This window comes from Monodon monoceros, unplaced genomic scaffold, assembly GCF_005190385.1.
Source record: "Monodon monoceros isolate NGI ecotype Baffin Bay Population unplaced genomic scaffold, NGI_Narwhal_1 Super_Scaffold_1, whole genome shotgun sequence".
NCBI lineage: Eukaryota > Metazoa > Chordata > Mammalia > Artiodactyla > Monodontidae > Monodon > Monodon monoceros.
The window spans coordinates 60415392-60437929 of NW_021703765.1; the positions used below are offsets into that span (position 1 = coordinate 60415392).

General features: G+C 54.9%; 2 protein-coding genes across 11 annotated transcripts in view; one reads left to right on the plus strand and one right to left on the minus strand.

The window, feature by feature from the left end:
* Positions 1 to 72: 72 nt before the first annotated feature.
* Positions 73 to 18804, minus strand: COMT (catechol-O-methyltransferase). Of its 5 annotated transcripts, XM_029219155.1 has the most exons (5): positions 5693 to 6034; positions 4780 to 4973; positions 4414 to 4545; positions 3965 to 4075; positions 831 to 1060 (listed from the first exon to the last, which is right to left on the minus strand). In XM_029219155.1, exons 1-4 carry the CDS (start codon positions 5979 to 5981, stop codon positions 3992 to 3994), a joined length of 699 nt encoding a protein of 232 aa, XP_029074988.1. In that variant the 5' UTR covers positions 5982 to 6034; the 3' UTR covers positions 831 to 1060; positions 3965 to 3991. The 5 variants fall into 5 exon arrangements, with proteins under 5 accessions (XP_029074972.1, XP_029074968.1, XP_029074962.1 ...); XM_029219139.1 differs by lacking the exon at positions 3965 to 4075 and having other exon boundaries at positions 73 to 1060; XM_029219135.1 differs by adding an exon at positions 18729 to 18804 and having other exon boundaries at positions 802 to 4545; positions 5693 to 5981.
* A 4-nt stretch (positions 18805 to 18808) lies between these two features.
* TXNRD2 (thioredoxin reductase 2) overlaps positions 18809 to 22538 on the plus strand; it is a 34742-nt gene continuing 31012 nt past the window's right edge. For 4 of the 6 annotated variants that reach the window (XM_029219073.1, XM_029219083.1, XM_029219090.1 and 1 more), the window contains exon 1: positions 21352 to 21658. In XM_029219073.1, coding sequence (XP_029074906.1) covers positions 21352 to 21658 — 307 coding nt within the window. Of the gene's footprint in view, positions 18891 to 21351; positions 21659 to 22538 lie in introns of those variants that run through there. The other 2 variants (XM_029219099.1, XM_029219116.1) reach the window with 1 other exon arrangement.

The following is a 22538-nucleotide window of genomic DNA, read 5'->3' on the forward strand; positions in this document are numbered from 1 at the left end:
CCTGCTTGGTCGGAGATGGACCTGCAGGCTGGCTGACTGCCTTGTTCCGGTTTCCCAGGTGGGGCTCACCCCAGCCTGCAGACATCCCCATGGGGCTGTAACAGGTGCCCTCGGCCTGGCCACGGGAGCAGTACTGAGCAAGGCCGACCTCCGGCACTGCTGCGGCCAGTCTGCAGTGTTAGCATCTGGCCAAGGGGAGCAGCTTGTGTTTGGTGCAAAGCTGGAGGACACCAGGGGAAAGCAGCAGCATCACAGTGGCTGAAAAGAAGCACTCAGTTCATCTCTTACCTAAATATTTAGATCTTTAATTTCTATTTTACTATCTTTTAAACATGATATTGGTATATAAGATTGTTAACAGATGATTTTAGTAAAGAAGTGGCATTTCATTCTTAAAAAGGAAGTGAAAGAACTCAGGAGTCCGAAGTGTGGGGTGAGTTGTTGGTTATGGTGCCATCACTGAGGCATTGCTGCCACCTGGTGACGGCAGACCTCAAGGGCAGGCTGTGTGAGTGCACAGCCCCAGTTCCCTGACTTCTGACTTCCTGAATCAGAAGACTGATGAATGCTGGGGGGTGGGGGTGGGGGTGTGACACTGTCATGGACACCACCTGCCTGAGCTGGCCTTTACAGTCAGATACTTTTCCAGATTTACTGTAGTGATTTTGCAAGGTGAGCTGGTCGCGCTTGGGGTGGACCCCACACGCAGGGGCCAGCGCGGGCAGGCCTGGGCCTCGCAGGCCTTGAGGGTGTTGCACTGAAGACAGATGCACACACTGCAGACACGGGGCAGCTAGGAGTAGGGCCACCACACCCTTCAGAATCCAGCTTGGCCAGGGAGCTGGGGCAGGGTGGGCGGTCGAGGCTGTGCAGGGCTGCCCGGGCCCTTGTAGACGACCTTCTCCAGGCCATCCACCACCTGTGAGTACTCAAGGAGCGAGCTGAAGTGCGTGCACTCGAAGCGGCTGTTCCCACGCACGTACTCCAGGAACTCTGGTGTCCCCGGACAGATGACGTTGTCGGCCAGCAACACTGTCCCCTTCCGCAGCAGGCCACACTCCTGCAGGGACAGACGGACGGCTGGAGGAGGTGAGGGTGGCCTAACCTTGGGTCAGCCCTGCGCCAGCTCCTCCCTGGCAGCAGCCACAGCAGGAAAGGGCTGTGCCGGGCCGGCGTCTCCTTGCTCCTCCTGTATCCTCAGTACAGCAGGTGCTTACTAAGCACTAGCTGGAAGTGTGGGTGGGGGAGGGGACGGGGCCAGGATTGGGAAAGCCACAGTGGTGACTAAGGCCAGTGGGTCCCTTGGTCACCGGGTGCCAGGAACACGGGGCTCCTCCAGGTCAGATGCCTGGTGCCCAGTGTGTGGGCTGCTGTCAGCGGTCACTGGAGGTTCAATCCGGCCTGACCAGGGTGACTGTTGGGGTGCAGAGATGGGGCACACCTCCCTACCCACCCACAAGCCTGGCCCTTGGGTCCACTCTGAGGCACCCCATTTCCACCAGCGCCTGGGCCCTGGGCAGCTGGCCAGTGTTCCGGGCCTGGGCTCTGCAGAGGGAGGAGCGGCTGGACCTCCTGGGTCCCTCTGCAGTCTCTCTAAGCTGGGGGAGGAGACGCTTAGATTACATCAAACATCAAAAGAGGAAATACCTCAAGAGGAAATGTTTGTCTGGGGGAGGGGGTGAAGGGACAGCCCAGTTCTGTTGGTAGCTCAGAGTTTTCTTTACATGATCATTAAATAAAAGTGAGAAGAAAAAAAAAGTAATCCCAAACAGAAAGCAAAATCAAGCAAGGGCCCCAGGCGTGTCTTCGGTTGGCAGTTGCCAGCCAGACCACAGGGACAGACGGGCACCCCCTGGTGACTTAGGAATGCAAGGTCCACTGTGCAGCCCTCGAGTCTCCCTGGTGGTGGCTGCCTCCCTTCCGGCCCATGGGCTGAGGGGGAGGCCAAGGTCCCTCAGGCCAGAGTGGAAAACACAGCTGTGAGATCAGTGAGGCTGGGACAACCCATGAGCCAGAATTTGAACAAAGTACCTCTATTGAATCATGGAGCGTTTCTCTTAGAAAAAGAAAAGGAACTTCCCAGCAATCTTGATGAGAAAGGGCAGCCTGGGAGCAGGCGCCCCCCCACCCCCGCCCTGCCCAGCCCCAGGAGGGCATCTCAGGTCTGGGCAGGAAACGCCCAAGGCGAGCTGGAGCTCATTCTGAAGGACGCAGGTGGACAAGGTGGGCTCAACAAGTCAGGCACTAAACCCACAAGTTACAGAGGAGGGATGCAAAAGTCGGGCCGCCCGCCCGGGGACAGAGCCCTGGAGAGTTCTGGCCAGAAGCCCACGTCCGAGTAAGACTGTGTGCTGGCGGCAGGGAGGGAACGGCATTCAGAGGACCAGAGCCGGGTCCACTGTTCCCTGACCCTCCCTCCTTCCGCCCAGGGTGTGGGCTGGGCTGAGACTCTGGCCACTGTGTGGCTTCTGTCTGTCTCTGGCTCTGGGGGAAGCCAGCTGCCCTGCTGGGAGGACACCCAAGCAGCGTGTGGAGAGGCCCAAGCAATGGGGGACCAGGGCCGCCTCGAAGCAGCTCCTGGTCTGAACGGCCACCTTCCCTGCCAGCCCCTCACCCCAACCCAGGGGGAGCAGCCAGGCCCAAGAAGAGCCCAGCTGCAGGGCTTCAGAGTGCACGTTCCCAATTCACAACTTTTCTTCTTTTGAGATAATTACCAGCTTTGAACAAGTGGCACTGAGAAAACCATTAGTTTCTTAGTTACTAAGGGCAATATTTGCTGCTTTTCTATCAATGCAGGCCCCGTAATTATCACACACCCCAAAGCTGCTGAAACCTCCCCTCCCGGTGACGCAGGCCCAGCTGCTCAGTTGCCCAGATGTGCTCCCTGCAGCCGCCCCCGCTCTGGCTCGAGGGCCTCTGTGCCAGCCCCCCACTGCCACCCGTCTCAGCCAGCACAGGTCCCCGTGCAGCTCCTGGTCTGGGTCCCCTGCACCGCCACCCCTCCCCACTCCACACAGCCAACAGGATCTCTCCGGAAGACAGGTCTAGCCTGCCCTCACCTGCCTGAAGCCCTCCTCCGTGCCCTGCCTGTGTGGTCAAGCCCTCCACACACAGCCCTGGCCCACTGTCCCCACCCTGCCCAGTCCCAGACCATCCTGCACCCTCTCACACACACCCAGCCAGGGCTGGTTCCTTCTCGCCACGTCCAGGCACCAGGCCCACCACACCCACGCCAACACCACTGGTGCAAGGTCCTGCCCGGCCCCAGCTATGGCTCAAGCAGCCGTGCCCCCCACGTCCACAGTCCCCCTGTGCCGGGTGATGCCCGGCCTGTGGGGGAGCTGAGGTGGGCGAGCAGGGGACTGACAACGGTCAGCCCCATGTGGCTGCCGGGCTGGAGGCCGTGGTGGGACAGAGCGTCCCCAGCTGCTGTGTCCCCTTGACCGCCCGGGAGGGACAAGGTGGTGGTCATCAATATTGAGCTCCACTCACCTGGGCGCGAGGCAGCCCTCTGGCTACCACATGGTGCCGGAGGAGCAGCTGGCACTGAGGCTGGACAGCCTGGGGGTGGGCACGGGGGGGGGGGGCGCAGGGGGCGTACAACAAGGAGTCTGGGGAGGAAGGCGGGCAGGAGACGCGTCTTTCCCTGGCCAGCACCTGCCACCCAGTCAGGAGAGCCACGTGGCCACTAGGCTGCCTCCCTCTTGCCTCCCCAGCCCAAGCCCTTGCAGCCCCAGGTGTTCACCCCTCCCAGCCACCCTGGCACAGGCTGCCCTGCGCAGGGATCCCCCTTCCTCCAGTCTCCACCCCACCCAGGGCCCCGCACTCCCCTCCATGTCCTAAATGCAGGCAGGCTGGCCCAAGCCTCCCGGGCCCCCAGGGCCGCCCTAGGCAGGGCCCACTCCGGCCAGGCGGGCGCAAGGCTCCTGTCAACTATGAATTGGCATTTTCCATCGGCACTTACCATCTGCCTCTACAAGGATTAAGTCATTTACTGCTGCAGCTGCTGGTCAACACCCCCTGGAAGGAGCTCAGGTAGAGAGCTAAGGTAAGGCCCTCTGTGCTCTGGGAAAAACTGGCAGAACAGGTCTTCAGATAGATATTTTCAGGAGAAGATTTTATGAGCCCAATTCTTGTATCTCCTTGTATCTAGAAAAACACTAGTCATCCTTCATGGTGATGACTGCTCCTCGTGACTAGCAGAAACATTTGGCAAAAAAATATGCACTCGATTGCATGTACTCCCCCTTCACCAAAATCACATACATACTGACCTTCCCCCCCTACCTCTTTGGAACAGTTTCTCAGAGCTATCGGGGGTCCTGTCTCCCAGGCTGCAGCTCTCATGTAGCCCCAAATGAAACTTAACTTGCTACTCTCACATTGTGCAATTTTTTTAAAGTAGACACTCACCTCCAGGAGGAGCATGTCTGGCAGGTACCGGTCCTTCCAGTGATCGAGGAAGACCATGTCCACAGTGTCCACGTCATATTTCTTCTTCAGTTGGGGGATGATGTCCTCGGATGCCCCGACGACAACGGTCACCTGGAACAACAGACCCCCACCCGGACCCCTGAGAGTCCAAGTGGCTTCTGGGAGACAGGTTCCTGCTCTGCCCCTCCCTCTGGGGGCCTTGGGGTCTCCTGCTCTGTGGACCGGGGCTGTGGGCCAGCTGGGTAAATGTGGCCTTGAGCCGCCAGGTTGTGGCCCAGGCCTTTCCTGCCCTCCTGGCCCCTGGAACCTGTGTCCACATCTGTCACCCTAGGAATGGAGCCGCACCCTGTCCTGCAGGCCTGCGAAGTCCACCATCTGCTGGGTGATGGCGGCGTAGTCAGGGTTGAGCTCAATGGTGAGCAGCCGGGCACCGGGCAGCAGCAGGCGGGCCATTCGCACGGCCGAGTAGCCACAGTAGGCACCCAGCTCCAGCAGCACCGAGGGACGCTGCTCCCTCAACACGGCGTCCACGATCTGGCCTACGGGGGGGAGTGGGGTGAGCAGGCAGGGGGTGACCCACCCCAGTCCTGTCCCATCTCCTTCCTGACTGAGCAGCAGCCCCTCCCAGTGCCTGGCCCCTCAGGCCTCTGCTTTTGTACACGTTGCTCCCTCTCTTTTCCACCATTCCTCCCTGCCCCCAACTCGTCCTAACCCAGAGCTGCCCTCTGTGGAAGCCCCCAGACGTGACAGACGTGACAACCACTGTCCAGCCCCCACTCTGCCCCCAGGCTGCACCCAGAGCCTCCCTGGCTCCCTTGAGCTGGACACTGTCAGAAGGTTCAAGGGGGCTGGACAGTGGCTGTCATGTCTGTCCCCAGGGCCTGACTCCAGGGGGTGTAGTGTGGCACTTGCCTGTGCCCCAGGCTGGAGTCCAAAGGTCAGGAGGCAGCCCAGGGGGCCTGATGCCTGTGCCTGGCAGAGTCCAAGAGTCTCCATACTCCGTCAGGCCCAGCCAGGACAGCCAGGGACCCACTGCCCACCCTGTGCTGACACCTGGCTCTGCCTGACGGCCTGCGAGTGCAGGGCCCACGTGGAGACTCTGCTCTTGCCTCTGACTGGTGATGGCAAGGGGCCCCCTAAACAGCACCTCCTGGAGGGGGTGTTTATCAAATGTCCCACCCTCCCGTGGGGACAGTGACGTGGGCGTCGGGGCTCTGCACAGCCCCTGACCCTCACCTGTGCCGGTCGCACTGCCCACCTTTCTTGTCGCCCACGTTCATAGCCCACTCCTTCTGCGAGCAGTAGGCGTCGATGGCGTCCAGCACGCTCTGCGGGTCCCCGGCCACAGCGTGCTGCAGCACATGGCGCAGAATGCGCTGCTCCTTGCTGTTGCCCATGAGGAGGTTGCGGACGGGGTGCAGGACAAGCTCGTTCCAGCCAATGATGAACAGGCCCCAGAGTCGCAAGGCCTGCAGCAGCCACAGCAGCGCCAGTAGCACCAGGCCAAGGGCGCCAGCTGCCAGCAGCAGGGGTGGGGCCTCCAGCATCTGTGATGGGGCAATGGGCGGGGTTCTACCCGGCGGGACTCCTGGGAGCACGTGGTCACCACGGTGTTAGTAACCTGCCCTCCTGGCTGACCCACGCTCTCAGTCTGGGGGTGCTGCCACTGCCACCCCCCCGCCACCCCCCTGTGCTGATGGGGGTACAAGGTTCAAGAGGCCAGCCACATGCCTGGTGGCCAGCTCCAGGTGAGCACAGCCACAGCCCTGCCCACCTGCAAACCACTTCCTGCTGGGGCTGCGTCCTGGGGTCGGGAGCGGGTGTGTCTGGCTTCCCCCAGCCCCGTGGCTTCCCAGACAGCCCTGACAAGGAACACAGCTGGCCTGAGGCTTGTTTACACAGCACAGGGAAAGCCAGCCTCATGCACAGCCCCCTTGGGCACTCACACTCGGGACAGTCCAGGAGCTCGTGTGGCCCTGTGAGTTTCCAGAGGACACAGGGAGCCCCCAAGTCAGGCACACAGGGCACAGCCCATTGGCTCTTCCCGTAGGGGACAACCACACAGGGCCAGTCTGTCCCCTCTTCCCCTTTGAGGAGGAAGGCCACCCTGCCACCCACACCACAGTGGGAGCGAGACAGGCCTCCCCCTGGCAAGTGACCCTTTGGGCAGGTAGCTGGGGTCCCAGTCAGATGAGGGGCCTGGGGCCCCTGAGACACAGCAAGGCTGAGCTGGCACAGAGCAGAGACCTTAAAATGGAAAAGGATGAAAGACAGAGGAAGGTGGGAAGCTTCCATCGGGGCTTGCAGTCGTGCAAGGGTCATGCACAGGAAGGGGCCACACAGGACCCCACTCCCCGAGAAGCTCCCATTGGGAAAGGCACATGGGAAAGCGGGCAGGCCAAGGATCTTGGAGGGGAGACCCCTCGAGGACAGCTCAGGGCTCCAAACCCCAACGCCCTGGACCACGAGGAGGGGGCCTGGTGGGCAGAGCAGGGATGAATAGGGGAGCATGGACACCCAGATGTCTGAGTGGTCTCAGGCCACATGGCCTATTTACACCAGGCACAGTGGGCACGTGGTCAGCAGGTCAGAGTCTGCACACACAAAGATCCAGGTGGGGCCCACGCCCTGCTCTGCTCCCAGGCCACTGACCAGACCTGCCTCCTCAGACGGCTCTGCCCCCCCCCGCCCCTCCTCTGAGCTCAGCAGCAAAGCAGATGGAATTTGTGCGGGGTTCTCCTGCCTTTAGGTAATTTAAGCAGGAACCATAACCTGAAGGTGACCAGAGTCCTGGCACGTGGGCCCCTCCCGGAGGCCGGCCTGGCCCTCAAGTGAGAGCAGAGAGGCAGTGAGACATAGCCTGGAGCATCCCCCAGTCCGGACACCAGGGACAGCCTCCCTGGTTTCCCTGGTCCTGGCACTGCCCTGCAGGCTAAGGAGGCACATGCCCCATGGGGCAGGACGCACCACCACCCAGGAGGCAGGTGGGGGAATCACAGGGGAGGCGCCGTGGGTTAAGGCACAGCGCTTTCTTCCAGGGACAGGTGACAGGACTCAACAAGGAGGGGCCGAGTGGCCTGAAGTGACCAGAACGGCTCACTGTGCTCCTTTCTGCGGGCTTAGGAGCCCCTAACCACACCTGTGTTGCTTTATGTATCATGACTATCTTCACTAGTGGTGGTGAGATGTTGGATCATTTTGATTTATTCTCTGGGTTGATGAAAAAAACTAATAAATGTTACACATAAATATCAAAAATAAGAAGGAATATTCCGGGGACTTCTCTGGTGGCTCAGTGGCTAAGAATCTGCCGGCCAATGCAGGGGACACAGGTTCGTGCCCTGGTCTGGGAAGATCCCACATGCCGCGGAGCAACTAAGCCCGTGCGCCACAACTACTGAGCCTGTGCTCTAGAGCCCGCAAGCCACAACTACTGAGCCCATGTGCCACAGCTACTGAACCCCACGTGCCTAGAGCCCGTGCTCCGCAACAAGAGAAGCCACCGCAATGAGAAGCCCACGCCCAGCAACGAAGACCCAACATGGCCAAAAATAAATAAATTTATTTTAAAAAAATAAAAAGAATAAAGCCACTGAAGGAAGCCACACTTGGAGGAAGCGCTTCAGGGCCGTGGAGAACCCTCTGTGGGGAAACAAAACATGGAGGGCCCCTCTTGTTTCAGGTCTTCGTACCCAAGTGTCTTCTGCTCTGCCCTTCCAAAGAGCCATGGTGAGGTCACTCGGTATACCCAGCGGTGGCCTTGGGACCCTAGGATCCCAACACCCTGCTTGGCTCTGGGCCCAGGGTGGGAGATAAAGAGCCCCAGTTACCCTGAGAGGAGGACAAAGGGGCCGTTGGCCAGAAGGTAAGAGCCGATGACCGAGGGGCACCCTCGAACCCTCTGTTTCTGTGTGTCCTAAACATGCATGATGGAAGGTTTTAAGGGGCTTGCAAAGTGCACTTTCCAAACATGGTTCCCGACCGCAGTGAGGGGAAGGGGCAAAGCTCTGTGCAGGATGCTGTGTCCTGTTCCTGGTGGCTCTCGCCTCAGGACAGGGGCAGTCCTGGGAGAGGCTGCCGTGGAGATCCGGTTTTGCTGAGGAGGCTGGACCTTCATGAGGCCTCCACAGGTGACACATTGAGCATCATGATAGCGAGAGGGAAGTTGAGGGAGACACAGATAAATGAAAAGACATCCCATGTCCATGGACTGGAGACTTGACATTGTCAGGATGTAAACAGTGCTCAGCGTGACCCTCACATACAATGCCACTCTCACCAAAAAAGTCCAATAGCATTTTTGCAGAAATAGAAAAATCCATCCTAAAAGTCATATGGAATCTCAAGGGACCTACAATAGCCAAAACAATCTTGGAAGAGAACAAAGTTGGAGAACTCACACTTCCTAATTTCAAAACTTACTGCAAAGCTATAGTAATTAACACACTGTGGTACAGACACATAGAACAAATGGACAGCACTGAGAGGCGGGAAACAAACCTTCACGTCTATGATCAAATGATTGTTTTACAAGGTGCCAAGACCACTCCATAGGAAATGGTTCTGGGACAACTAGGGTTCCACCTGTGAAAGAATGAACTTGGACCCTTACCTCACACCATATACAAAACTAACTCAAAATGCATCCAAAACCTAATTTTAAGAGATAAAACCATAAAACTCGTAGAAGAAAACGTAGGAGTAAATCTTCATGACCTTGAATTTGGCAATGGACTCTTTGATATGACACCAAAACCACAGGTAACAAAAGAAAAACAGATAGACTTTCATTAAAATTAAAAACTTTGTGCATCTAAGGACACTATCTAGAGAGCAAAGGACAACCCAGGGGATGGGAGAAAATATTTGCAAACCACATATCTGATGAGGGTTTAAAATGCTGAATATATATAAGAATTCCTACAACTCAAAGACAACAACCCAGTTAGAAAATGGGCAAAGGACATGAATAGACATTTCTCTAAAAAAGATACACCAACAACCAATAAGCACACAAAAAGGTGCCCAACATCACTAGTCACTAAGGAAATGTAGATCAAAGCCACAAGGTACGACTTCACACCAATTAGGATGACTTCCCCAAAAAAAGGGAACATAATGAGTGTCGGCGGGGATGTGGAGAAATCGGAAACTCGTGCACGGCTGATGGGAACGTAAGACGGAGCAGCTGCTGTGGAAAAAAGCTGGTCGTTCCTCAAAATGTTAAATATAGAGTCACCATATGACCCAGCAATTCCACTTCTGGGAGTGGACCCAAGAGAAGTAGGAGCAGGGACTGGAACCTGCACTTGTCCACCCACGTTCTGAGCAGTGTGAGTCACAGCAGCCGAGGGACGAACGAATGGAAACGGACGAACGGACAAAGTGTGGTCTATCTGCACACTGGGGCATCACTTGGCTATTAAGATGAATTCAGCCCTGATTCATATCCCACAAGGAAGGAAGTGCTGACACCCTGCTACATCACGGATGGACCTAGAGGACATTATGCTCAGTGATATAAGCCAGACACAAGAGGATAAATACTGAATGTTTCCACTCATATGAAATACCTACAAGAAGCAAATCCACAGAGACAGAAAGCAGAACAGAAGTTGCCAGGGGCTGGGGAGGAGGAGGGTAATTACTGCTGAAGGGGGACAGAGCTTCTGCCTGGGATGATGAGAAAGTGCTGAAAATAGCGGCAATGGTTACACAACTATGTGAATGCACTTAATGCCACCAAACTGTATGCTTAGAAATGGTTAAAATGGTAAATTTTAACTTATGTATGTTTTACTACAGTAAAAACAGTGGAAAACCAAGAAAACAAGCCACCTTGTTTCTGGTCCTCCCTATTCCAAAAAGAAAAAGGGACACACCACTCCTCACTAGGAAGCAGGATCCAGAAAAAACAGCCCAGCTCCCAGTCTCTCTGTCCTCTGGCCACCTGCCCCCTGAGACTGGGTACCTGGGGGCAGCCTGCTGCCCGCCCACAGTGCACACTCACCCCCTTCTGGGAGGAGGGGAAGGCCTTCTTGTCCTGAGCTTCCTCCGACACCTCCAGTGTATGTACATACCCTGCATCCATCTCCCCAGAGACAGCACGTGGACCTGGGTGAGGGGCAGGTCCTCTCTCCCAAAACCACTACAGCAACAGCCCACCCCGCAAACCTTCCTTATTATAAGCCCGTTATTTTTATGGCTGAGTTGGGTCTTTATTGCTGCTCACGGGCTTTCTCTAGTTGCAGTGAGCAGAGGCTACCCTTCGTTGCAGTGTGCAGGCTTCTCATTGGGTGGCTTCTCTTGTTGCGGGGCCTGGGCTCTAGGCACATGGGCTTCAGTAGTTGTGGCTCGCGGGCTCTAGAGCGCAGGCTCAGTAGTTATGGCACACAGGCTTAGTTGCTCCGCGGCATGTGGGATCTTCCTGGACCAGAGCTCGAACCCATGTCCCCTGCATTGGCAGGGTGCTTCTTAACCACTGCACCACCAGGGAAGTCCCAAGCCCGTTCTTAAGTGTTCTCCCTGCAACCCCCAAACCACGCCCTCCCTCATCTCCTATCACCACTTATCCTCCTGGAGATAATCCCCCTAAGGGCCCAATGCAGACACTGGCCAGGGCCCTGGCCCCCCTCAGACCCAGGTGGGGACCGATATTCAGGGCACGGACAACCAGAGCCATGGGATCTTCAGTCCCGGGGTTCCAAGGCTTGTCTGAAAGGTCCATCAAGACACTGGGAATGCCTCTGGCCCCTCTGCAAAGAGCTGAATGTGCTGTGGCACCCGGGTGGCCCTCCCCGTCTGGAGAGCAGCAGACGCCTGGGCCTCAGCCACACTCGTGGGGAAGCCGGGGGAGGGCCATATGGCACTTGTGTGGGGGCTCCAGGAGCCACACAGGGCCGGCCAGCCTCCCGGAGAAAGGGCTTGAGGGGCACAGCGTCCCCAGAAGGCAGGCCTCAGAGCACAGGCAACAGTTGGGGGCAACAGTTGGGGACAAAAGGGTGGGTTGGCCAGGGTCCTTGTGAACGGGGTCCAGGGGCTGGCTGCCCAAGCTGGGGGTCTGCCGGGGACACGCAAAGCTGTGCGTTCAGGCACTGCCCGTGTACACCCCGTGGGACGCGGAGGCCCAGGGACCACAGGCTCATCTCCCTTCCTTGTGATTCTGGCTCCAGACATGTCCGCAGACCACAGTGAGGACAGGTGCTGCCCCTGAAGCAGGGGGCAGGGGAAGGCCAGGGCACCTCCTGGGCTGGAGTCCCTCCTGGCCCTTGGGGGCCACTCTGCTCCTCCCTGGGGACTCCCTGCAGCCCCGCTGACGAAGCAGCACTCGGGCTGCCTCTGCCCACTTCCTCCTGGTCGACACAGCATCCTTGCTAAGGATAAGGTGGTCTTGAGTGGCTCCCCTTCCCACTCCCTCCTCCCCCAGCCCCTGCCTCCTCTGCCCTCTGTCCCTTCCCAGCATTTTCCCTACCCTCAGCCCCTAAAATCCCCCAGCCCCTGAAACCTTGGGCCCTGCCCCACTGGGGGCTCTCAAGGGACTCAGGGACCCCGGAAAGCAATCACTTGAGGCTGAAAAGGAAAAAAAAGTGAATTGGAAACATTTAGTCTACGCCTCCCTACGTATATATCCGTGAAGAAAAAGTCTTAAAGGTGTCCCCACAGATGCTGGTGGGAAGCTTTAAGGCCTCATATGGAACAGGTAATTAGCCTGCCCCACCTGCCACAACATGATTCAGATAAAAATATAAAACGAAGCAAAGACAAGGTCCAACTCTTATATAAACTAGTGAGTTTTATATAATTGTATTTATGCTTGACGCATAGCTAAAATTTTTTTTAAAGAAAACCATCTCTGTTTGCATCTGTCTGTATGTTTATGTAAGATTGTATGTTTTTATATATATATATGATATTTCCCTACCTCCAGATGGTATTACCAAATCAGGTTATGAAATTCCTTAAAGGAGTTCTATCCTAATTGGCTTCGAGAGGAACAAGCACTTACATAAATTAAATCTTCCTAAAACTCCCGAAATATAAGAACCAACTCAACTGTTTTTCCCGTAATTTGGTAAATCTTTGCTAAATAAAGTTCCCATAATTTGGTAAATCTTTGCTAAATAAAACTAGTTTAATATTGTTCATTTCATAAAACAGGTGTATCTTTAGAGTTGTCAACATTAAACATAGTGCAAATATACATTTTTATTCTACTTGGTTTACTGGTCAAATAGCTAATATTTTATCCACTAGACATTTAAGATTCTACACATAAGTTTGATTTTAATCAAATCTAGTCACTATTCTGACAAACTTTATTTCAATAATAATTGTGTTTTATAATGTGTCTGCCTAAAAACAGTTTCCAAAATCTTTTTGGTAACTTGCAACCTTAGAGTTATGCCAAGTTAAGTTAAATAACAGATATTCATTGAATATCTAAATAATTTCTAAATAAGATAAAGTGTTGAGGATTTCCCTGGTGGTGCAGTGGTTAAGAATCCGCCTGCCAATGCAGGGGACATGGGTTCAAACCCTGGTCCAGGAAGATCTCACATGCCGCGCAGCAACTAAGCCCGTGCACCACAACTACTGAAGCCCGCGCGCCTAGAGCCTGTGCTCAGCAACAAGGGAAGCCACCGCAATGAGAAGCCCACGCACCGCAGCGAAGAGTCGCCCCCACTCGCCGCAACTAGAGAAAGCCTGCACACAGCAACAAAGGCCAAACACAGCCAAAAATAATTAATCAATCAATTAATTAATTAAAAAAGATAAAGTGCTGAAACATTCATTATTAGGCATAAGTTTATATACTTTTGGCTTCTCATGTTTGTATGATACAAAGAAGCTAAAGACATTTGGGTGTGTTAATAAACATATTCTTGCCACAGTTAAACAATTTGTACTGTCAAAAGCATCTACGTCCAGATTACGAGATGTTATATTCATAAAATTTGCTAATCTGCTACAGAATACTGGGATATGACAGACAATTTGCAATTGCCTACTTCCTAGTTTTCTCTGTAAAATAAAGGTTGTTAATGGTTAAAAATTATAATCAATGTGTGAGAATAAAACTACTACTAGATACAAAGCAAAGGGAAACAACTTGGTACACAAAGTTGGAAAATAGGATATGTTCTTCTGTGAAAAGTATGCAGAGAATGTCGGATGTGTTTTTGTTAGGGAAGGAGAGTCCTTTTGTCCTCAAGTAAAATAAAAAAGAGGGAAACAAACCTGAATGGACATAGAAAGTGGTGGAAGCTTTGTGGAAAAGGAATTTTGTGTTGTGAGGTTACAGCTGGCTAAGGTTAAATGGATTTGTATACAAAGTTTTCTTAAATGAGCTTTACCATCAATAGCATACTGATACAAAACTAGAGCTTGGTTTCCTCTCTGTTAAAATGAGATTTCTTGGATTATTGGTCTGCTTTTAATAAGAGATTGTAAAAGGTTTCTCTCTACCTTTTGAATAATCTTCCTAGGAAAAAAAGCTGTGTCTTAAAATAATTCCCTGTACCCCTAGTTGCCACTCGGGAGAACTGAGTGTCCCCCTGGTCAAAATCCCAGGTCTGCAGTCCTGTTTCCTCCTGTTCCTACTTGTGAGCTCCCGTATTGTCACTTGGTTAAGGAGATAACTGAGTCTTGTTCTGCAGTGAGCTGGGATCCTATTTAATCAAGTGTTCAAACCTCCTGACATTTGGGACAACTCTGTCTTCCCCAAATCAATCCTAAATGAAGTCTGGATCTCAAAATGGCTTTGGGATTTCCCAGAGGGTCCTTGGAAAATCTCAGTGGTTTGTACTTTTACCTTGTAAAAGAAGGGATGTTAAAAATAATTAGGTCTGTCTGTTATGGTAAACTGCATGGGAAGCACTGTCAAATAAGAAGAGAATCTTAACTTTCCATATGTTATATTTGTACAGGTAAACGCTATTAATATAAATATTTTAGAAATTTTGCTTGCTTTCCATATGTTCTGGTATAATGTTATCACTCATAATTATAGTTAATATTTAAAATGGTGTGTATGTTACAGAAACACCCAAATTTCCTTGTCAATTATGTTTTTATGATGACCTCTCATCAGTTTTTTTTTTTTTAGTTTTTAGTTTTGGGTGTGTTGGGTCTTTGTTGCTGTGCATGAGCTTTCTCTGGTTGCGGCGAGCGGGGGCTACTCTTTGCTGCAGTGCACGGGCTTCTCATTGCAGTGGCTTCTCTTGTTGCGAAGCACAGGCTCAAGGCGTGCGGGCTTCAGTAGTTGTGGCATGCGGGCTCAGTAGTTGTGGCACGCAAGCTCTAGAATGCAGGCTCAGTAGTTGTGGCGCACAGGCTTAGCTGCTCCATGGCATGTGAGATCTTCCCGGACCAGGGCTCGAACCCATGTCCCCTGCACTGGCAGCCGGATTCTTACTGCACCACCAGGGGAAGCCCCTCTCATCAGTTCTTTAACCACAGCCATTTTAAGTCTTTTGTCAGCTGCAGGTAACTTTGTTTCACTCTGATGTTTCTCCAAAGCATTTGTAATCAGCTACAGGCCAGGGGGCTTCATCCTCAACCAAAAGGGCCTGCCTCAGAGACCTGCGGAAGGACTGGGCAGGGACCTCGGGCAGCGCCATCCCTCTGGACTAAGGATCAGAACCCAGAACCCAGAACTCTAGTGGAGAAACCCATGGGCCCAGGAACTGCTCTCCCAAGATCAAGCAGAACGAAAACTAACTACATGACACAATGTTCATTGCAGCTCTATTTACAATAGCCAGGACACGGAAGCAACCTAAGTGCCACGGACAGATGAATGGATAAAGAAGATGTGGCACATATATACAATGGAATATTACTCAGCCATAAAAAGAAACGAAATTGAGTTATTTGTAATGAGGTGGATGGACCTAGAGTCTGTCATACAGAGTGAAGTCAGAAAGAGAAAAACAAATACTGTATGCTAACACATATATATGGAATCTAAAAAAAAAAAAAAAAAGGTTCTGAAGAACCTAGGGGCAGGACAGGAATAAAGACACAGACGTAGAGAATGGACTTGAGGACACGGGGAGTGGGAAGGGTAAGCTGGGACGAAGTGAGAGGGTGGCATGGACATATATACACTACCAAACGTAAAATAGATAGCTAGTGGGAAGCAGCCACATAGCACAGGGAGATCAGCTCGGTGCTCTGTGACCACCTAGAGGGGTGGGATAGGGAGGGTGGGAGGGAAATGCAAGAGGGAGGAGATACGGGGATGTATGTATATGTATGACTGATTCACTTTGTTATAAAGCAGAAACTAACACACCATTGTGAAGTAGTTATACTCCAATAAAGATGTTAAAAAAAAACAACTAACTACATGAGACTAAGTAAACTGACAAAGCATGATTATAATTTTTATGGCTTCTGTTTAGAATACTGTAGGCTCTTTTCTTTTTTACGAGTTATTTGTTTTTTTTTAAATTATTATTAATTTGGTTGTGCCAGGTCCTAGTTGTGGCAGGCCAGCTCCTTAGTTGCAGCTCGAGGGATCCTTAGTTGCGGCTCACTGGCTCCTTAGTTGTGGCATGAGAACTCTTAGTTGCAGCATGCATGTGGGATCTAGTTCCCTGACCAGGGATCGAACGCAGGCCCCCTGCATTGGGAGTGCTGAGCCTTATTCACTGCACCACCAGGGAAGTCCCTTGTTGGCTTTTTAATGTCCCATTTTCTGGATATTAGAGAAAAAAAAAAAAACTTTCCCTTTTCTCTTAAGCTGTCTATGACTCATAACAATCTAGTAAGTTATACTTCTGTAAACAAAATTGAAGCATTTGTTTTTCTCTGCACCTGATCCCTCCAAAAATCAGAAACTATTATTGGGTATCCTTATTTTCATGGCAATATAGTTATTTGCATAGGTTTAATAAGACTCTGTCTTCTTTGTGATAGGACATAACTGAAAACGTTGGTTGTATTACCAAGGAATGTCATGTTTGAAAATGACACATGGATTCAGCTATGACCAGACGGTTCTAAGGAACTGCAGTCACTTTATGGAACCAAGGCTTAAAAAGCCCTCTGGGAAAACCCAGCCTGGTGCTGGGCATCCAGGGTCCCCAGTCTCCCAGGGAGCGAGGAAGGTCGCCTCCTACAGGTCTAGGAACCCTGGGATATTGGGGGAACCTTGAGCAGAGAGGAGTTCACTCGAGTCTACAGGTGAATTCTGCTGGCACTTTCTTGACTTCCTAGTCTTGGAAGCTTTTAAATGTCCAGTCTGAGATTCCCTGCAAAAAATTCCACGAGGCAAACTTTAAAAGGGCTGTGTGTCAACCATTATTCTTGCTGCACTTACATAAAGAATCAGCCCAAATCTAGTGAGACCGGAGCTATTTTGTAAACAAGAATAATCTTACTTTATCTTTGATTAAAAATGGAAGTGACTACAGACAGAAATTTTGTCTCAGTGGAGAAAATAATACACCTTGTGGGTCATCAGAGTCCAGTCCTGTCTGTTGCCTTTGAGGTTTTATTATCCACCTGTTCGCTGGACTGCACTGCCAACCTACACATTTGTTAGCATTCAGCAGATCCCCAGGCCTCTCCATTTCCTTCAATATCTGATACACCTCTCCAAATATCAATTTTTCCCATTTTCCTCCCTCTCTCCTGGTGTGACTGCCCAGACCCATCCTGGTACTCAGGTGTCGTGTAGCTGCCCTTTTCCTCCAGGGTCTGAAAAAGCCCTGGAAGTTGAAGGGAGATAAGGTGGCAGGAACTTCAGAGAACCGGTCACCACTGCCCATCACATGTGGGCCACTGCGCGAGCCCACTGGGATGCCCACGTCTCCCGGGCTCTGCTGCGGATGGAAGTAGCCTTGCCTGCGACTCTGAGGTCTCCACGTCACCACAAACATTCACAGGCAAACCAGGAAATCTAGTGGACTGCCACCACAGCCTCACTCCACCACCTAGAGACTTGAGAGCTCAACGTCTAAAATCTTCTCAACTGGCCGGCCTCAGGACTCGAAACCCGGGTTTACTGTTGGCTCCGACCATTCACTAAGGAGACGCTCCCTGACAGAACCCAGCCAGGCCCCTCTGAGCCCTCTTCTCCAAGAGGCCTCCTGTAAAGACTGGTACAAACACTGACTGCGTTTCACAGCTAGAGGCCACTTCCCTACAATGCCCTGGCCCCCCACGGTGCCCACCTGACAAGCTCATCGCTTCTAGCAACACCGCCCAGCTTCTGCAGGAGGGCAGGAGTCCAAATCCAGTTGGCAAGCTCAGGTGGGAATCACATGGACCCACGCCTCTTCGCACTTTTTGTATTTTCCACCCCGAGTCTCGAGCCCCGATGCCCCCCCACCCACACTTAAAAGGCCCAGTTGCCTCTGAGCAAGTTTGGAGGGTGCTGGGGTCTTTCCCCAACTGTGCCATTACCAATGTCCTCTGTGTTTATCTGACCCACTCTCCTGGCAAGCCCCTCGGACCCCTCCAGTAGTGGAGGCAGCAGCGTGCAGGAATCCCACTGTTCAAAACTCAAAGGCTGGTCTGGGGCAGGTCGGGGCCCAGGCTTCCCCTTCCTGGTAGGGCCACCATTCCCACAAAAGGTAAGGCCCCAGGGCACCCCGGGGCCTGCCAGAGCTGCCAGTTGGCTGAGCCCCTCGCCCAGGCCCCCACAGTTCTCCCTCTCCGAGGACCCAAGGACAATCAGACCCTGACTCTGCAACCCATTCCCATGGCCAAGCCCTCCCAGAAACCACCACGCCTGGGGTCGGGGTCTCCAAGCCCTGTGGTGGCCTCTGTGCCCAAGTGGACTTTCTCTCTGCAGCACGACTCCCCCTTCCTCCACCAGCCTGGTGCCACCGCCCCCACCCATGTCAGGAGACCCCACCCCTTGTCCAGAGAGCCCCTCACCCCAGGTCCTGGGACCCACCCCCCCAACACCCACCCCCCCAACACCCACCCCACCTAAGGTCTAGAGACTCCACCTCATGTCCGGAGACCCACTCCAGATCCGGGGACCTCGCCACCCTAGGTCCCGGGACCCCACCCCAGGTTGAAGGCCCCCTCCATATCCGGAGACCCCGCCCCAGATCCGGGGACCTGCCCCCCTATTTAGGGTCCGGAGACCCCCCCACCTCACCTCCGGAGACCCACCCCATGTCCAGGGACATTCCCCGCCCAGGTCGGAGCCCCCACCCCCAGGGGGATCCCTCCACCCGGATCCGCCCCCCATTCGAGGCTCCTCGCCCCGGGTCGGAGCCCCTCTCCCCGTCCGGACCCCGCCGCCGGGTGGGCCCCTAGCCGCGCGCACCAACCTCTCGCGTCTCCGTCGGTCGTCGGCGCAGGCAGCGCGGCGGGCAGCCCGACCCGGCCGAGGCCCCACGCGGCGGCGGCGGCTATGGCGGCGCTGCTGGGACCTGCTGGGCGCTTCCGGTGGCGCGTGCGGGCGGTGCCGGGCGGAGCGCGGGGCGCGGCAGGTCTGCGGGGCGCGGGCTGGCGGGCGCGGGATCGGGGTCCGCGCGGGGAGGCGGGGCGGGGGGCAGGGGCCGGAGGGGTCCGCGCCGGCGCCCTTTCCCCGCGGGGAACAGCGCGGGGAGAGTGGCCGCCTCCCGATCCTCCGGCCCAGCATTACCTGTGGTCCCGACGGTGGCTCATCTCCCGAGGTCACCAGGTTTCGCGCCCTGCGCACCCCACTAGCCAGACCTCCCACCTCCTCCCCAAGGCCCCGTGGGCGCACACAGCAGGTGCTCAATAGACGCACGTGCAGGGAATCAAGGAGGGGACGCTGAGTCCAGCGGTCTGCGCTCTGGGTGCCATGGGGGAGCGGAGCACACTGCTGGTCCTCCTGGAGCCACCAAGGGTCATGGACCAAACCAGACAGCAATCCGATGACCGCAAGTGCTGGGCCTGCTAGGGTCCTGAGCACCGGCTGGGCACACAGGGCGTGTGTGGGGTGGGGTGGGGTGGTGGTTCCCGGTTGGGGGGCTCCCTCAGAGCTGGCCACAGTGCCACCATATCTGCCACCATAGTGTGGCCGGTCCCACGCATGACAACATGCTCCCCACCACATCCCTGCAGGGACCATCCCCCAGACCCTACCCCTGGACTGCCCCACAGGGAGTGAGTGCTGAGGTGCTGGAGCAGGGACAGGGGGAGGGCTCCTTCACGGATAGGGTGCTGTGGGAGGAATATTGGCAGCCCTGGCCAGCTGTGTGACACCCTGGCCTTGGGGAGCAGGGCTAGGTAGCCCTGCGGAGTCTGGGGAGGCGGTCACCAGCTCCTGAGGTGGGGACGGAGGGCTGCTCTTGGTGGCTTTGCTGGCCCCTGGGCCCCCCTTGCTGCACGTGTCAGGCAGGACCTTCACGATTAAAGCCCTCAGCCCTCATGCTGCAGCTGCTGTGACAGCCCAGACCATGCAGGCTGGCAGGAGGCCATGCACCCAGAGTTCTGCCCCCACGCTCAAGGGCAGAAGGGGGACCCCCAGGGCCAGGGTGAGGAGGAGCCAGTAGGGCCTGGGGACGGTGCCAACACCTAGTCAGCAGGGTCTGATTTTGAGCCTCAGCCTCCACTCCAGCCCCGGAGCTCCTGATAGGAACATGCCTGCCCCATCCAGGCAGGGGGGTGGCAGAAGTGGCCCCTGAACAGGAGCCAGAGTGACCATGATGCTGGTGTCACCTGTCCCCTAACCCCTGCTGCCAGCAGAGAGCGAGCAGGGGGGACAGCTATGCGGACGCTCCCCCAGGTGGCTCCCGAGGTGGCCAGCGGCCTGTGGGTTCACGGGGGCCTCCACCTCCCCAGAACGCTGTTCCCGAGGCCTTGCCGTCCTGGCGGGGCTCCGCTCTTTTCAGGCCCCGTACCAGCTGCTGAGTTCAGGGAGGAGCAGAAAAGCAGAAGAGGGTGGGCTCAGGACACAGGGGCAGACACACTTTCCCAGCTGAGCCCCTGCATGCGGGGAAGGGAGCCAGGCTGTGAGGTGCCCCAGGGTACCCCATAGAGTGCACGGGTGCGTCCCCAGCTGACACCCTAAGGGCAGCACCCGCCCTGCCCGTCTTGGGGTCCTTCAGAGTCCTTCCTCCTCCACAGGCTACCCAGACCCCCCAGGTGTTTAAAGGCAGATATCCTGCAGTGGAGCCTACAGAGGCCCCATGGAGGCCTCTGCCAAGTGCTTATCAGACAGAGAGGGCTGCTGGGCGTGCACGTGGGGAGAGCCCACCGCCAAAGATAAGCCCACAATCCACGTGGCCAGCTGCTCGCGCTGCCCTCTGCCTGATAGAGTGGGGCTGTGGGGTGACACAGCCGAGACCCTGTAGTGGCGGCAGGAGGGATGGGCATCTGCCATGGAAGGTAGGGATATTCTGGTCAGAGCCTCCCTGAGCAGCGGATATGAGAGAGCACCTGGATGCAGCCCCTAGCTGCCTTGACCTCCCCGCCTCCCTCCCCACGTCCTGATGATCTTCTGTTATTTCTTCCTCCCTCCACGGGGAGCAGGCCGGAGCCTGGTGCTGAGGGTCCCCAGCTCGGGGCTCTCACAGGTTGGCCACACCTAAGGACACACCTGCCCTTGCCGTCCCCCTGCTTCAGTCGTCTCTGGCCTGCCTTCTGTGCCAGCATTTACAGGAGACGTATAGCGGCTTCTGCAGGGAGGAAGGACTCCAGCGGCCTGTATGCCGGGGGCAGGGGTGGAGGGTGCAAATGGCCTCCAAGGAACCCAGAGGCGTTTCAGAGCCGCTGTTCTGCCAGGCCCTGCCGGGCACTGAGAGAGGCCAGGCCGTGTTGCCCAATGCAGGGGCCTCCCTTGTTCTCCCTCACTGGTGACAGAGGGTGACCTTTACAACGGAAAGACAGGTGGAGTCAAGACAAACGTTTTAATCCCGTGTCTACTAGAACGTTGGGTGAAGTTGAGTTCAGGGCAGTCCTGCCAGTTCAATTACCTTCCTGATGTGGGGAGGTGGGGACTACACCCCTGCCAGCCTCACCTGCTTAGTCTCGGGATCTGGGCAGACAACATGCACCCCGTCATTGCCTCCTGCCTGCTGGGGGATGTGTGGTCACCCCATACCATCACAGGACGGGACTTCGTCCTGGACCCTGTACCACATTGGAAACTGTGGCCTCCTGGGATCGCACCCCAGGCTGCTCCTGGTCCTTCCTTCTCAACGTCTCCCCCTCACCCCTGCAGGGCGGCAATGCTATGACCTCCTGGTGATTGGCGGGGGATCCGGCGGCCTAGCCTGTGCCAAGGAAGGTACGTGTCCTGTGTCCTGCATCCCGCCAGCATGGCAGGGCCTCCGGGCTTCCGGGTCCCCTGGGGAGGGCAGTGGTGCTCTCCGGGCTGGGTGGGGATCCCCCTGAGCAGCCACGAGCTGAATGCATTGTCTCTGCAGTTGGCCCACTCCTCCCCGCTGCAACCCCAGACAACCACTGATCTGCCTTCTCTCATTGTAGATTAGTTTGCATTTTCTAAAATTCTGTCTAAGTGAAATCATGCTGTGTGTATTCTTACTTTCCGAGCTTCCCCACCAATTATTTGGAGATTCATCTGTGTTGCTGTGTGTATCTAGAGTTCACGCCTTTTCATTACTGATAAGTATTCCACTGTATGTCTAGACCACGTTTGGTTGGTTCATTCGCCTGTGGATTGGGTTGTTCCAGTTTTTGGCTGTTGTGAACAGTGCTGCTATGAACATTCGTGTGTGTGTGTGTGTGTGTGTATGTGTGTGTGTGTGTGTGTGTGTGTGTCTTTGTGTCTTTGTGTGGATGTGTGTTTTAAATCTCTTGGATAATCTCCTAAAAGTGGAACAGCTGGGTCATGTGGTGTATCTCTCATTTAGGTATTTTTTCATTTCTTTCAGCAATATTTTGTCATTTCAATATACAGGTCTTCCACATCTTATGTCAGATTTATCCCTAGTGTTTCATATTTTTAAAACAGCTTTACTGGGCTTCCCTGGTGGTGCAGTGGCTGAGAGTCCGCCTGCCAATGCAGGGGACACGGGTTCGTGCCCCGGTCCGGGAAGATCCCACATACCGCGGAGTGGCTGGGCCCGTGAGCCATGGCCACTGAGCCTGCACGTCCGGAGCCTGTGCTCCGCAATGGGAGAGGCCACAACAGTGAGAGGCTGCAT